General features: G+C 45.1%; 1 protein-coding gene across 1 annotated transcript; it reads left to right on the forward strand.

Moving 5' to 3' along the window:
* The first annotated feature begins 2,802 nt into the window (after positions 1-2,802).
* On the forward strand, positions 2,803-12,312 carry RABIF (RAB interacting factor). Its single transcript, XM_080917597.1, has 2 exons — positions 2,803-2,931; positions 10,364-12,312. The coding sequence occupies exons 1-2, from the start codon at positions 2,806-2,808 to the stop codon at positions 10,607-10,609; spliced, it is 372 nt and encodes a 123-aa protein (XP_080773723.1). The 5' UTR covers positions 2,803-2,805; the 3' UTR covers positions 10,610-12,312.
* Positions 12,313-15,591: the final 3,279 nt, after the last annotated feature.

A 15,591-nucleotide genomic window follows, 5' to 3' on the forward strand; every position in this document is an offset into this window, starting at 1 on the left:
TATCTACATGAAAATGATAGGTAGGTAGGTAAGTAGGTAGGTAGGTAGGTAGGTAGGTAGGTAGGTAGGTAGATAGATAGATAGATAGATAGATAGATAGATAGATAGATAGATAGATAGATAGAGCTGAGCAATGGTACCTTAAATCTCAGCACTCAGGAGGCAGAGGCAAGCCAGTCTGTGAGTTTGAGACCAGCTTGGTCTTACAGAATGAGACAGGACAGCCAGGACACACAGAAAAACTCTGACTCGAGAAACAGTAAAATGAAAAGATAAAGCAACAGCCTTGAGCAACTTTAGTGCACATGAATTTTTGGGGTTTTGCCTCTCTAGTAGTCTGTGTTTGCTTCAGTTAGTGCATGTGATGCTACAAATAGCTGTGTACAAGGCATGCCGCACAGTTGAGCTCTAGTTGTCCTGAAAACTTGATCTGTAGACCAGGCTGGCATTGGAGAGAGCCACTGCTTCTGCCTGTGAGTGCTGGTTTTAAAGGTGTGCACCAGCATATACAGCTAAAACAAGTGTCTCCTGGTCCTAGAGCCAAAAGAAAGCGGAACAAGAGGATAAGGCTATCTACTTTGTCTTTAGCGGATGTATTGTGTCAGCTTACTGAACCACAGCCTGGGAAATGTGGTTCGTTCTTAGGGGCCCGGGGAAGGTTGGCAGGTAGGAAAAGAAAATACAAGAGAAAGGACTGGTAAGTATCTCTCGGTCACCAGTGCTGATTTCTGAATTTTGGGCCATATTCACAGTTCATGCACTGAAGCCACCACTGAACAGTTTGAGAAAACCAAGATATAAAACTCATTGCTTCTTTCTAAATTCCCCCATTTTTCATACAAAATATGTCCATACACAGAATTCCATTCATATGTTCTTTTCTCTTTAAAAAAAATGATGTGAATATGCATATATCTGTGTTACCTGTAACCCAATTGTAGGGCCTGTGGAGGTCAGAAGGCCTCCAGAGCCTCTGGAGCTGAAGTTGAACTTTGTGACCTGCCTAACACTGTTGCTTTAGGAAGGGCCGTGTCTGCTCTTTACTACTGAGCTGTCTTTCTGGCACCCCCTTTGTGTGATAGAGGCAGAAGATAGCCTCAAGTACTGTTTGTTCTTCAGATACCATCCACCTTGTGATTTTTTTTTTCCTTGTTTTAACTTACTATGGGGGTGGCTATGTGTGTGTGGTCAGGATAATTCAATAGAGTCAACTCAGACTTTTATGTGGGTTCCATGGATCTAAATGCAGTTGCCAGGCTTGTGTATGTCATTGAGTCCCCCAAATCCACCTGTCTCTGCCTATCACTGGGATTACAAGCAAGTGCCACCATGCTTGGCATTGTTCTCTGTTTGCTAAGCAAGCACTTTATTCCTAGCCCTGTTCATAGAACTCCACATCAGTCAGTTTCCTATCCCTAGGAAGCTTTATTTTGTATCATCACAATACAGACATCCAACTCATTCTGAGTTCTACATTGCTCAAGTCTATTCCTTTATGACGTAAATAAGGTAAATGATGTCCTTGACCATTACACTTTCCCCCCACTAGTCTATTTTGTCAGCAGTTCTTTCTGAAATTCAGATGTGGTTATCACAGTACTTAATATAGAGCCAATTATTGGTAAATATTGGTGTTTCTGTTCCCAAGTTCCATAGGTTTCCATAAAGTTCAATTTCCTTAACATGCATCAAATCCATGGTTCTGAGGGGCATATTCTACTATTCTGATTAGTACAGCCTCTTTCTCCAGGTAAACTAACGCTTTAGCTACTGGTTTGCAAACCATTCCTAAATTTGATCCCTTTTTAGTATACTGTACCCTGTGTCTGAGATCTTGAATTCCTGACAACCTAATGGTTAATTAAAATGATACCTAGGAGGCTGGAGAGATGGGGTCATGTTCGAGTGCCAGCTGCTGACTGTTCTTTCAGAAGATGTGGGCTGGGTTCCAGCACCCATGTAGGTTACAACAGTCAGCTAACTCCAGTTCCAGACATCTGGTGCCCTTTTCTGGCCCCCACAGGCACAAACACAATGCACTTACAATGCAAGCAAAACAACACAATGCCCATCATCCTGTAATGTCAGACTAATAGGGGAGCAGGACTGAGCATGTGGAACAATAAGGTAGTTTAATTCCCTCGTTCTGATGTCCTGATCTCGGGAAACTCACAGTTACACTAAAACCAATAATCTGGAGATACAAAGACCAGTTAGAAGGTTAAGAGTGGTGACTTTGGAACACCCTGGAACCTATACAAATTGCAAACCTTCTCTTAGCCTTTCTGCACTATGCCCGAGGAGATGACTACCTTTTCAAAATTACTATAAGCAACGCTTTGCTACCTAACAAATGGGCACTATTGGACACTGGGCTTAATATTTCCACGCAACTTTTCTCAACACGAAATGTACTTCTACATCTTACATAGGAAGCAAATGTTTTGTAGCTAGATCTTGCTGAGGTGTGGCCTGACCCAGATTATCGCCATCTATTTATGAAGCAATGGAATATTCCAAGAGCCTAGTGGTAAGGCTAGTTATAGTGATTTACTTAGGCCAATATAAAGGGAGGCTTAGTGACTAGGTAGGTATAGAGAAAAAGGATGGTCATAAGTAACGCTGACACTTAAAAGTGTCCGGCAATAAATAAAGGCGCCTGCGCAATAGAGTCCAGACGCCTGCGCAGAGATACCGCGAGGAGCATCGGCGCCCCGCCCCTGCGGAGCCGAGCCAGCGTAGTTCCGGGTGAGCCTGCCCACACCGCGCGTGCGTCGTCGTGGCTGATGCTGTGGCTGCGCGGCGATGGAACCGAGCGAGCTGCAGAACGAGCTCGTGTCAGCCGAAGGCCGGAACCGGAAGGCGGTGCTGTGCCAGCGTTGCGGCTCTCGGGTGCTGCAGCCAGGAACTGCTCTTTTCTCTCGTCGGCAGGTAAGAAAGTGCTTGGTGCTGCACAGTCTTCGCTGTCCTGAGCGACCGAGTGGCTCCAGGCTGGTCCCAGCTCCCAGGTTTCGGAGACCGCGCCCTTCCTCGTGCTTCTTAGCCCCGCCCCGCGTTGCGAGGCCCCGCCCCACTGGCGCGGTTGGCAACCCGGACCCGGGTGTCCCGGCACAGTTGCCTGGTCCCCTACGTGATCTCTCTCGCAGTCCTTCAGAGAGTGCACCTGTCCTAGGCGTCCCACCCTCCCCCAGGCCTTGGGTGTCTTGTGCGAGCTGAGAGGCGAACCCCAGCCTCCTGCTTCCTTTAGCTCTGGCTAACCTGCTGTACCCCGCAGGTGTATCTCCAGCCACCACTCGGTGTCGCCCCAGGAGAAGAATCACTTGATCCCTCCCACCATAGATTTTATCCATCTTTCTTTCAGTTCCCACTCCTGTCTCATTTGCTCTCTACAGAGGAAAATGAGTTTGGTGGGGAGAATTCACTGCTAGTACCCAACTTTCCTAAGCCCCGCGAGATACAGTTCCCAGGTTAACCATTCTTTTCTTGCAGATAGGACTTTTTCATGTAGGGGAGAGAAAGAGTGAGAAAGTGTGTGTGTGTGTGTGTGTGTGTGTGTGTGTGTGTGTGTGTGTGTGTGTAAGGTTATAAAGTTAAATTTTATTTATGAGAAGAGGTAATCTGGAATCGGAATCCTGAGGGTTTTCCCGAGTGTATGTGTGTGTTTGGTTTTTTTGGGTTTGTTTGTTTGACAGCACGGTCTCACTGTGTAGCCTTGGCTGGCTTGGAACTTGCTCTGTAGACAAGCCTAGCCTCCAACTTAGAGATCCACCTGCCTGGCTCTACACTGCCAGGGATTAAAGGTGTGCACCATTTAAAGTAGGGTTTTTAAATAACCTTCTTAAACCACCACCATCGCCTCGATGAGAAAATGAAACTTTTTTTTTAAGTGTAACATGCCATCCTGTTGGATAATTCAAACTGTAAATAGCTTTCAGACCCTCATTATTGATGGTCTGTAGGAAGATGGTGGGCCACCGTTCTGTTATGTGGTGAAGAGCAGAAAGAAGTGTTAGTGTGTCCCTCATTCCTCGTGTTTTGATGACCACATCTGTGGTGTGGGTGGAAGGCCCTGTTTTAATTAGAATCACACGGACAGGAACCTCGTGAAGGGAGGGAACTGATCCAAGGAACTGAATCCTAACCTAAGCACTTACTAACCCTGAAAGAGTTATCGAACCTGAAATCTTAGCACTTAGGGCTACACAGAGAGTTCACAGCCAATAAGGATACATAATGAGATCCTGTCTATGAACGGGATAAATCTTTTTTTAAAGAGTCAAGGAGCTTAAGTTTTGTAGTAGTCAGGCATGGTGGGACCCACCTTTGATCCCAGTACTCTGTGAGACAGAGGCAGGCAGATCTCGGTGAGTTTGAGGCCATCCTGATTTACATAGTAAGTTCCAGAATAGCTAGGACTGTTACACAGAGACAAACTATCTCAAAGACCAAAAAAAAAAAAGAAAAAAAAGTTTTTTTTCTAAATAGATTTATCTTTTTATGTGAACACACTGCCTCTGTCTTCAGACACACCAGAAGAGAGCATTGGATCCCATTACAGATGGTTGTGAGCCACCATGTGGTTGCTGGGAATTGAACTCAGGACCTCTGGAAGAGTAGTCAGTGCTCTTAACCACTGAGCCATCTCTCCAGCCCCAAGATAGTTTATAGTTGAAGTTTTTGTTTCATGGGAGGGAACCTGTGAACAAATTAAATTAGATATTACATATCATATTTTGTTTCTCATAGTCTAACCCTGGACTATTGAGGAATCACTATGAGGCCAGTCTAGTGAAGCTGTTGCTCATCCCTCTTAAGGTTGTCCTTTCGGGAGGCAGGAGTTAAATATCTGAGCAGTCTGATTCTCTCTATAGACTGACCTCAATATAGAAAAAGAGTAAAAAAACAAACAAACAAAAATGCCCATCGAGGCCTAGAGAGGTGGCTCAGAGGTTAAGAGCATGGACCATTCTTGAAGTACATGGTCAGGTGTCTCACAACTTTTTGTTGCTCCAGTTAGTTGGATCCAGGGGACCCAACATCTCACCAGACATGCTTGTGATACACACATGCAGCAAACATTCACAAGGTAAAAATAAGTAAATCTTAAAAAAAAAAAAAAAAGGTTCTAACTTTGAGGTAGCCCATAGTGTTTTCACCTGTAAGGTATAGTCTTTGGAAGGTTAAACTGTGAAAACATCCCACCATTGATGTGATGTAGGGCCCAGTGATGACTGCCTTCCATTTCATAGCCTAAGGCAGTATGTTTTCCAACTGGGAGTAAGTTTGTCCCTAAAGGGAAGTGTCTGAGGTATACACAGATATTGTATGTGGTGAGCATTTGGAAGGGGTGTTGCTGACTTGAGTAGGTGGGAGCTGCGGCTGCTGCCTTGTATCATGTGATGACCAAGCTGCTTCTCATAGCTAAGAATTCTTTGGCCCAATCTTTCAGAAACCCTAGACCCTACATTGCAAATTTCTGGCACCTCAGTTGACTGCCATGGTACTTTTTGCTGCTTGTACTTCCAGACTCTGAGGGCCTGTGTCCTATCCGTGTGTGTATCTTCTGTACCTAGACTGTGTACCTAGTAAGAACCTGGGAAACAAAAGTCAGAGTCTTATAAAGCTACGCCAGCCTTGAACTCTGCATGACTGAGGATGGTCTTGAACCTACCAATCCTGCCTTACAGGCATGTGCCACTGCTCCGTATGTTTGCCTGGGTATTGCACTTATGAGAGACTTTAGGCCTGCTTGGCAAGAACTCTGCCAGTTGAGCCACATTCCCGGCCCCGGTTCAGTATGTCGATTGGCACCTTTACTCCTGTTTGCAGCATGCAAGCTGTGTTTTCTTCAGTCATAGAATTGGTCCCCCATCTAAAACATTCATACCTTACTCACTCTCAGCACCAATGTCTGTCCTTCATTTTCTGTGATTTGATAGAGGCTGGACCAGAAGCGCTTGGGGAGGAAAGGGTTTGTTTGGTTACATGTCCTAATTACAGTCCATTAATTGAGGGAAGCCAAGTCAAAGCTCAAGCAGAGCAGGGAACTGAAACAGAGAGCGCAGAGGAATGGTGCTTACTGGCTAGCTCTCAGCATTCTTACCTCCCAGGCTCCCATGGAACAGCCCACTGCACTTCCTGCCTCTACCTTCAAGTGTTGGGGGTTACACCACCACAGCCAGCTTGAAACAGACAATTATGCTGCTGAGAAAGCCAGTTCTCAAAGCTTAGCAGCTTTATGATCTATTTGTATAAGTCTTTCTCTTTCTCTCTCCTCTCTCTCTCTCTCTCTCTCTCTCACACACACACACACACACACACACACACAAACGCACATGTCCCCACTCCTCTGTTTATTTGACAAAGAGTCTCACTGTGCTTGGAAGGCTGGCCTGCAGTTTTGTGTTACCTAGACTTGAAGATTTTAAAGATTTCACTGCCTTGATTGTACCAAGGCTAGAGATCCCCTGTGTGTGTGTGTGTGTGTGTGTGTGTGTGTGTGTGTGTGTGTGTGTTGGTATGTACTTGTGTGCAAGCATGCATCAGATCATTTGGAGCTGAGTACAGGGAGTTTTGAGTTCTGGGAATCAAACTTGAGTCCTCTGAAGACCAGCAGGTGCTCTTGGCTACTCCTAAATTAGTTCTCTGGATTTTGTTGTTGGCTTTTGAAACGGGGCCTCAATTTGTAGCCCTGACTGACCTTAAAGTTACCCACCTGCCTCTGCCGAGAGTAAGGGCATAAGGCACTATACCCAGCCAGCTCCTTTGAATTATTTCTTAACAATAAATGAGCTTGTTGGGACAGTGAGTGAAACAAGCCAGCCAGAAAAGGATGTGCATAGGCTGATTCCACGCACATGAGATGCCTATAATTGCTTCTTTAGAAGACAGTACCTGGGGGTTGCTCTTCTCAAGGCCAATGAGAAAGTTCAGTGGGACCAGAGTCTCCGTTTAGGAAGATGAAAAAGCAGCTCTGGTGACAGCTGTTGACTGTGACAATAAAATTCTATGAACATTCTTTTTTTAAAGATTTATTATATTTATGTGAGTACACTGTAGTTGTCTTCAGACACACCAGAAGAGGGCATCAGATCCCGTTACAGATGGTTGTGAGCTACCATGTGGTTGCTGGAAATTGAACTCAGGAGCTGTCAAAGAGCAGTATGTATTGAATTGTACACAGAAAAAATGGTGAGGACTGGAGAGGTGGCTCAGTAGCAAGGAGCACTTAACTGCACTTCCAGAGGACCTGGATTTGGTTTCAGCACCCACATTGGGCAGCTCAACCCCCCCCCCCAACCAAAGCTTCAAAAGATCCCAGGGTTCTGACCTCCACAGGCAGGCATACAAGTGACATTCATTGACACAGGTACACGCACGTGCACATAAATAATAAAAAACACCAACCTTTTAAAGAAGCTAAATGGTCAGTGTAATTTTACCACCACACACATATACCAAAAAACCAACCAAACAAAAACCCCTCACAAATCAAATAAAACATGAATCTTAGTTTTATGAGTAGTATTGTTTTATTACTACTACGGCTGCTATGATTAATACCCCCACCCGTCCCCCAAACCAGGGTTCCACCATGTAGCTCCAGCTGTCCTGGAACTCACTGTGTAGACCAGGCTGCCCTCAAACTCAAAGATCCACCTACCTTCACCTCTAGAGTTCTGGGATCAAAGGTTTGCGCACTACGTCTGGCTGTGACGATTAATCTTGTCAACTTAATTGAAACACCTAGGAGGTGGCTAGAGTATCTCTGGCTCTGATCTGTGAGGATTAGCTAATGAGGGCTCTGATTTAGCCTGCAGCTGAATTCAGACCTTGTGTAGACTGTTAGAGCGTGCTCACTGTGGGGCCGTGCTTGGGCTGTTGCTGCCCGGTTTACCTTGTCATTGTGGTAATCTGCTCCCTGTCCCCTTTGATGAGAGGTGCTCTGCCACTCCGTCCACATGATGGGCTGAAACTGTAAACATCGCTCTTGCAGAGGACTCGGGATTGGTTCCCAACACCTACATGTTAGCTCACAATCATCTGTATCTCCAGGTTCAGAGGATGACCTCAGCAGCACTAGGCACACACATGGTGCATATACATGCATACAGAGCAAACATTCATTCACATAAAATAAAGAGAAAGAAGCTGAGCATAGTGAAGACCATTAACCCCAGCATTCATGAGACATGAGCAGGCGGACCTCTGAGTTTTAGGTTAGCCTAGCTAACGTAGTGAGTTCAAGGTCGGTCAGCCTCATAAAAGACCATCTCAAAAAAAAAAAAAAAAAAAAAGGAGGAAAAAACGTATGTATATGTTTTGCCTCTTCTCAGGCAGCTATGAGACAGGAAGATCATGACTTTTGACCAGACAGGACTATAGCAAGATGTGGGAAGATTGTGGGAAGCAGGTGATAGGGCAGCAGCTGTGCAGAGGAACGGGTTAGCAAGCTTTGCTGGCATTGCGTTTTGCAGTAGAGAATATGCCTGCTGCACACACAGAGAAGATAAAAGCAGTTGTTTGTGTGCATGTACACACATGCAACAGTTGCTTCCGGCAATTGTAGACTGAAAATATGCAGTTTGAAGTTTGCAAGGTCTAGGGGTAGGAGCTGGAGAGATGGCTCAGTTGTCAAGAGCACTTGTTCTTCCAGAGAACATGAGTTAAGTTCCCAGCACCCACGTCCAGTGGCTCACAATTGCCTCAACTAGTTCCAGGTGATCTGACACCCCCTTCTGGCCTCCACAGGCTCCCCAAATATAACATTGCATACCTTAACATAAACGCACACAAATAAATGTTTAAAAAATATCTTGGAGATAACATGCCAAATTCTAAAGTTAGGTTTTTTTTGTTTGTTTGTTTGTTTGTTTTTTTTAATAAATCCAATCCAGGAACAGTTACTTTAATGGAGAAAGATAAACAACAAATTAATGAGACTTTTTAGGGGTCGGAAAGATAGTTCAGCAGTTAACAGTACTTGTTGCTCCTATAAAAGACACTGGTTCGAGTCCCTGCACCCATAGTATATCTCTCAACTGACTATATCTTCAGTTCCAGGGGATCTAACAGGCACATGTGATACACATGTATACATGCATGTGGATAAACATCCATACACAAAATCTAATATGACATTTTCAGAAAATATGAGCATGGTATGAGGAAACTGGGGTATGATGAACGTGTCTATATCTTAATCATGGTATTTCCATCAGCACATACATGTGCCCAAATATGGCAGACAGTGCACTTTACATATGTGCAAGGTATACATCAATGATTCTTTATATATGTATGTATGTACATACATACATACATACATACATACATACATACATGAGATCGGCGATATGGAATTCATCCAGATTGTAGGTCAGAGACTTCCCGAGGTTACATTTGTGCTAAGTACTAACCATCAAGGGAGCAGCCATGCCAAGTGTGCAGACAGAACCATCTTACTGCTGTTGAGGAAGCAAGGCAGCCAGTGTAACTGATACACAGTGAAGTGAGGGGAACCTAGGCCATGACATGCCCATGGCCTTTGTGGACAGTGAAGCGCCCCACCATATCTCTTTAAGAATCAGAGCAAACGCTCTGGTTCTCTTTATCAGACCTTGTGGCTGAGCTTGGTAGTCATAAAGAAAAAAGTACATTGAAGCTAGCCTCACAGTAATATAGTCAGTGTAGAACACAGGGGCCGGTTCAAACCAGCCTGGACAGTGAGTACAACCTGAGAGTTAAATACATCTATTACATGTGAGGTTGTGGGCAGTTGTAGCAGTGTGTGTGTGTGTGTGTGTGGCAGGGGGTATATCGGGGAGAAGGTTTAGAGTTGTGTGACCGTGAAGAGGTCCTCATATGACTTGGTCTACAGTTGGCAAAGTATCAGGGAAGAAGGAATGGGCAGGCAAAAGAACAGCTCTGAAAGCAGACACTGTTGACTAATGCTGTGTGATTTACATGTACACAAATCAAGAAAGACTATGGAAAGTGAAAATCAAAAAAGAAACAAAAACAAAACCAGGGCACTTCAAATGTGGCGGGGGCACACCTTTAATCCAAGTACTCAGGAAGGAAGTGGAGGCAGGTAGATCTCTGTGGATTAAAGAACAGCCAAGGAATGGACAACTATATCTCTAAATAATAATAATGATGATAGTGATCGTAATAATTAGGGCAGGCGCCAAAAGAGTAGTCAGCATCCTAGTCCATGCCCTGATGTGATGGCTGCTGTGTTTGTTACTTTCTCCCATTCCAGAAAGCTGTTAGGCATCAGGGTCCATTGTAGGTACAATGGGAGTGAGATGTAACTGGAGCCGGTTCAGCTTTTATACCCACATGTTTTATCCCACCACAGCTTTTCCTCCCCTCTATGAGAAAGAAGCCAGATCTGGCCGACGGCAGCAGCCCTGATGGTGATCTCCTGCAGGAACACTGGCTGGTTAATGACATGTTCATCTTTGAGAACGTGGGCTTTACCAAGGACGTGGGCAACATCAAGTTTCTGGTCTGCGCAGACTGTGAGATTGGACCCATCGGCTGGCATTGCCTAGATGACAAGAACAGCTTCTATGTGGCCTTGGAACGAGTTGCCCACGAGTAACTGAGGGGAGAGGGACTTGGCTCCACCCTAGCTATAAAGCTCTCCCCACAAGAACTGGACCTGGACCTGGTGTGTCAGCTGTGCTGGCTGACTTCTTGCTACTAATAGGAAGGATGAACACTGGGTTTGCCCTTGATCTTGCAGAGGGCCGGTCCTGTTTCCGTCAGGCCTCAGAGCATGCCTCCCACTTAGTCCTCTCTGTCACAACGTGTCCTAAAGTCCCTTTCCCCTGTTTTGGAACATGGAAGAACATGCAAGCACCCTACAGTGTAGTCTGGTTCCTGGCACTCTGCCTCCTCACCTTGACGCAGGTCTCTCTTCTCAAGAAGAACAGCATTCATCTTTTTAGCCATGATGACAAGAAATAAGGCTAATAGTTGAAACTCTACCTTTTCTCGTTCTAGAAGCTAAGTGTAATAGGGTGCACATTTGTAATCCTAGCTCTTGGGGGGTACAGGCAGGAAGATCAGGAATTCAAGGCCATAACCTTGAATTCAGCTACATAACCTGGACCAGGTGAGATGTCAAAAAACATAAAACATACATGTATTTGAGAGTAATTTCATTGTATGCGACCTACTTATCCACAGTAATTTATTCTTTTTAAACGTAAAACATTTACAAATGTCAGTATTTTACTCTTTAGACACATTTTTAATTCTGTGTTTGAGAGCCTTTTTCCTGGGTGGATAGTGGCATTTTATTGTGAAGATGAGTATGACCCCTCTTCCCTCAGATCTTGATCCAGTTTCTCTTTATTAGCTCCTTGCTACTGTGGTCAGCCCTAAGGGAAACTCAGCCCTAGCTGTGCACCAGGCTCTCTTGGACTCAGAGTAGAGAGCGTGGGATCTACAAGAGGCAGGCCTCAGCCAGATCACACCTGGGTTACCAGGAAAGACGTCTTCAATGCCACTGCCACCATTACGTATAGGTCACAAGGTATCAGGATTTTGGTTCACTTGAACTGCTTGTACCAACTAAGAATGCAAACCTCTTATTAACCAACTTAAATCTTCAACATGATTTCCAGTTACTTTGTCCTTTCTCAGTGACTCGGTGGCTTAAAAAGGCTCTGTATAAACAGGTTCAAATACTTTGTCATCACCCCTTCCTCTGGGTCTAAATTGAGATAAGATTTCAGTATTCCTCAGAATGCAGTCAGTTAGGAAGTAGGGGCAGATCAAGAGTTCAAGGTCAGCCTCAGTTACATACCGAATTCAGGGCCAGCCTGTACTACGTGAGATCTTGTTTCAGAGGAACAAGCAGACACAAAAAACCAAGTAGGAAGTGGGGAAATGACTCACAGTTACGAATGTTTGCTGCTCTTTCAGAGGACATGAGTTCAATACCTTGCACGCCCGTGCGAGGTTCACAGCTGCCTGTAACTCCAGTTCAAAGAGGCCTGCACCTTCAGGTCCCTGCAGGTGCCTACATGTGTGTGGTGAACACACAGACAAGCAAGCACACACACACAAACCAGTAAATAAAAATATTTTAGAAATTAAAAAACAAGTTTCTTCCTTGGCATCTGTTTTCTGAGTATTCTTCCCTCGCTGAAGCTGTTAAAGGGCTCCCTCTTAGAGCCCCCCCTTAATTGAGTCTTGGGCAGGGTTTTACCTGCACCCTGCTTGCTTCCCTCCCACCCCGAGTCTGAATGGTCTCTCAGCGGCAGAGGAGAGGCCATGTTTTCCATCAGATAGGCAAGCACTCCTGTCCTCAATCCACATGACCCCATTTTAATGTCACAGAAACAATACATGTTCATTGTATGCCAGTGTGAGAATCAGTATGAAGTTCTAATAAACTCACAGTTCCATCAGCTAGAGCTTGCTAGCAGTAATGTGTATATCCTCAGTGTCTGTCCTTTTTTTTTTAAGATTTATTTATTGTGAGCACACTGTCGCTATCTTCAGACACACCAGAAGATGGCATTGGATCCCATTATAGATGGTTGTGAGCCACCATGTGGTTGCTGGGAATTGATCAGGACCTCTGGAAGAGCAGCCAGTGCCATCCCTCCAGCCTACCCTCAACGTCTTTCTATGTATATATGCAAATGTAGTTTTCAAAGCAAATATGAGATCATACTGTATGACTGTTTTACAACTTTCGTTTGTTTAACAGAATAGGGGACAACTGCACACTATTGTGAGTGTTGCGTTGTGGTGCTGGCCTATGTTTTCAGTGATCCCGTGTGTCGCCTGCAGTTGCTCATAGCGGTGATTGTACTTCACTGTCCTTAGCTCCTTGACCTGTGTCACAGAAACAGGACCGCAGCGTAGGCACACTGTCAGGCTTTGCTGTGTGGACTTTGAGACAAATCCACCAGTGTTCCCTGCAACAGAGGGAAAGAGGATTCAATTCCTGTTCCCCTGCTAATAACTCTGGGTATTTTTCTGTGTATATAAGTACGCTGTAGCTGTCTTCAGACACACCAGAAGAGGGCATGGATCCCATCCCAGATGGTTGGGAGCCACCATGTGGTTGCTAAGATTTGAACTCAGGACCTCTGGAAGAGCAGCCAGTGCTCTTAACCACTGAGCCATCTCTCCAGCCAACCCGGGTTTGTTTTTTTTTTTTTTTTTGTTTGTTTGTTTGTTTTGTTTTGTTTTTTTTAACCACTAAAAAACATTTGCCATTTTCACTTTTCAAAGCGTCTTACTGTTTTATTTGCACTTCTAGTAAAAATTTTCTATTCCTGCTGGCTACATTCTTTCGTGTTTGTGTGTAGGATGGTGGTGGTGGTCGTTTGAGACAGGGTCTCCCTAAATAGGCTTGGCCACCCTGGAACTTGCTGTATAAACCAAGCTGGCCTCAAACTCAGCTTGTTTCCCTTTATGAGAACTGCCAAACATTGTTGACCCAGTGACCAAAGAAAAAACTAAACTACTGTTCTGCCGTTTCAGTTTGATGTGAACAAAATAAAGTCATTTCAACAGTGAGATTGGAATCCTGACTGCCTTTGGATGGAGTATATACATTGTGAGAACAGAGGAAGGTGCTTAGCCTGAGGTCTCAAGTGGCTGACGTCACTCATGACCACCTGTAAGACAATTCCACCTCTCACCTCTTTCTCTGTCACCTCTTCCTTCGTCACAGGTTTTCACGTACTTCGTGCAACTCCACTGCTCCTTGCCTGAGGTGGACAGAGGTGACCAATGGGTGCTGCTGTGCCTATAGCATCCTGCAATTCCGGACCACGGGTAGGGTGCCTGTGTAGCCTGTGCCCACCTGCCTGTAACACCTGGCAACTGGGGAAAGCAACAGAGATTGCCTAAGCCTATTTACTTCTACAAAATTGTCCTTTCAAAACTCAGAATCGGGCTGGGGAGATGGCTCAGGGTGTAAGAGTGCTTGCTGCTGTTGCAGAGGACCCAGGTTCAGTTCACAGCAACCACATGGCAGCTTACAACCGTAAGGCAGTTCTAACAGATCTGAGGCCTCTTTGACCTCTTCTAGGACCAAGCATGAATATGGCACAAAGATAAACATGCAGACAAAAAAAAACACATAAAGTTAAAAAAAAAAAAAAAAAAAAAACTCCACAGAATCAGTTGGACTTGGCACATGGCCTTTAATAGCACTTAGGAGGCAGAGGCCAGCCTGGTCCACATAGCAAATGCAGGCCAACCAGGTATGCATAATAGTAAGACTGTCTTTAAAAAGAGTTATCCCATAAGAAATATGCTTCTCAAAGACTAGGAAATCAGGTCTTTCTCATCCGATCTTGGTAAGATGATAGGGAAGGGAGTGGGCTCATGTAAGGCACCGCCTAAAACCGCTGAGGTGTCTGCATTTGTAGTTCTTTCTTGTGAAAGCTTGTGTGGCTTGTGCAGCTTGGGCCTGGCTTGGAGTGGGCAGTGAAGCATGGCCCTGCTGCTCACTGTTTCCCGGATTGGGATTAAGTACCTTCCACATAAAACTTTAGATTGGAGGCCGTTTAGACAGCATAACTATATCCGTATGCCCCTAAGCAGCTTAGTTTTCATTGGTCAGATGTAAAAAGTGTATCACAAAAGAGGGTTGTGCAGTTTCCACAAATAAGATTACGGATGCCTATTCCCAGTAGGTGGGCTATAGGCAACAAATTAGCAGGAAGAAAGGACATCTTTAATTGGATCACTACTAGCAGGTGCAGCGAGCGAGTTAGAGGAAGAAATGACAATACTGAGTGGGTGAGTTTTTTAAGAGAGAGAGAGTGAGAGAGAGAGAATGCCTCCCAGGTCCCAGGCTGGCCTCAGACTTACTAAGGATGCTTGAATTTCCAGTTCTGCCTTCACCTCCTAAATGCTGGCACTGAGTGACAACCCCAGCCGAAGCTTCCTTTTCATTCTGTTTGGGACAACCTCTCACCGTGTAGCCCAGGATGACCTGAAACTCCCCTTTCCTCCTGCCTCAGTCCCAAGTGCTGTGGTGACAGGCATGCACCGTATACTCAGAAGAAACGCTTTCTTTTTATTATTAGCATCCCTGACTTTATGTTTGTGACTGTGAGGGGCAGTGACAGGTGCAGAAACATTTGAATGCTCACCCCCGAGCCCTCCCCTCTGTCCCTTCCCATATGCCTCTGCTTTAAAACTGGCAGCCTCGTTCAGCCCAATTCTTTGACATCAAAGAACACTTAGAATTTGAAGTTAACCTGTATCCCTGGGTTTTAACCTCCCTGTGTCATGTGAAAACAAGCACTGATGTTCCAAATATTGGCAGAGAGTTTCAGATAGTGTGGTTAGTCTTGTGGGAAAACGGTTGCAGGAATCCAAGCAGCTGCTGGTCTGATGTCATAGTGACTGAATCTTCCTGTGTTCTCACCCGAGAGTCATTACGGCTGCAAATCGTCTTTGAGCAATCCAAATGTCCAAGCTGACTGCATAACTGCAGTGGGACTTGAGGCATGAAGTGAGAAAAGATGCCTTGGGCTCCTCTTGAATGTGCTACACCAGCGTCAAGAGTAATCCATGTGGGGTGCGATGAGCAATCATTGG

This window comes from Micromys minutus (assembly GCF_963924665.1).
Source record: "Micromys minutus genome assembly, chromosome: 6".
In the NCBI taxonomy this organism is placed as follows: Eukaryota; Metazoa; Chordata; class Mammalia; order Rodentia; family Muridae; genus Micromys; species Micromys minutus.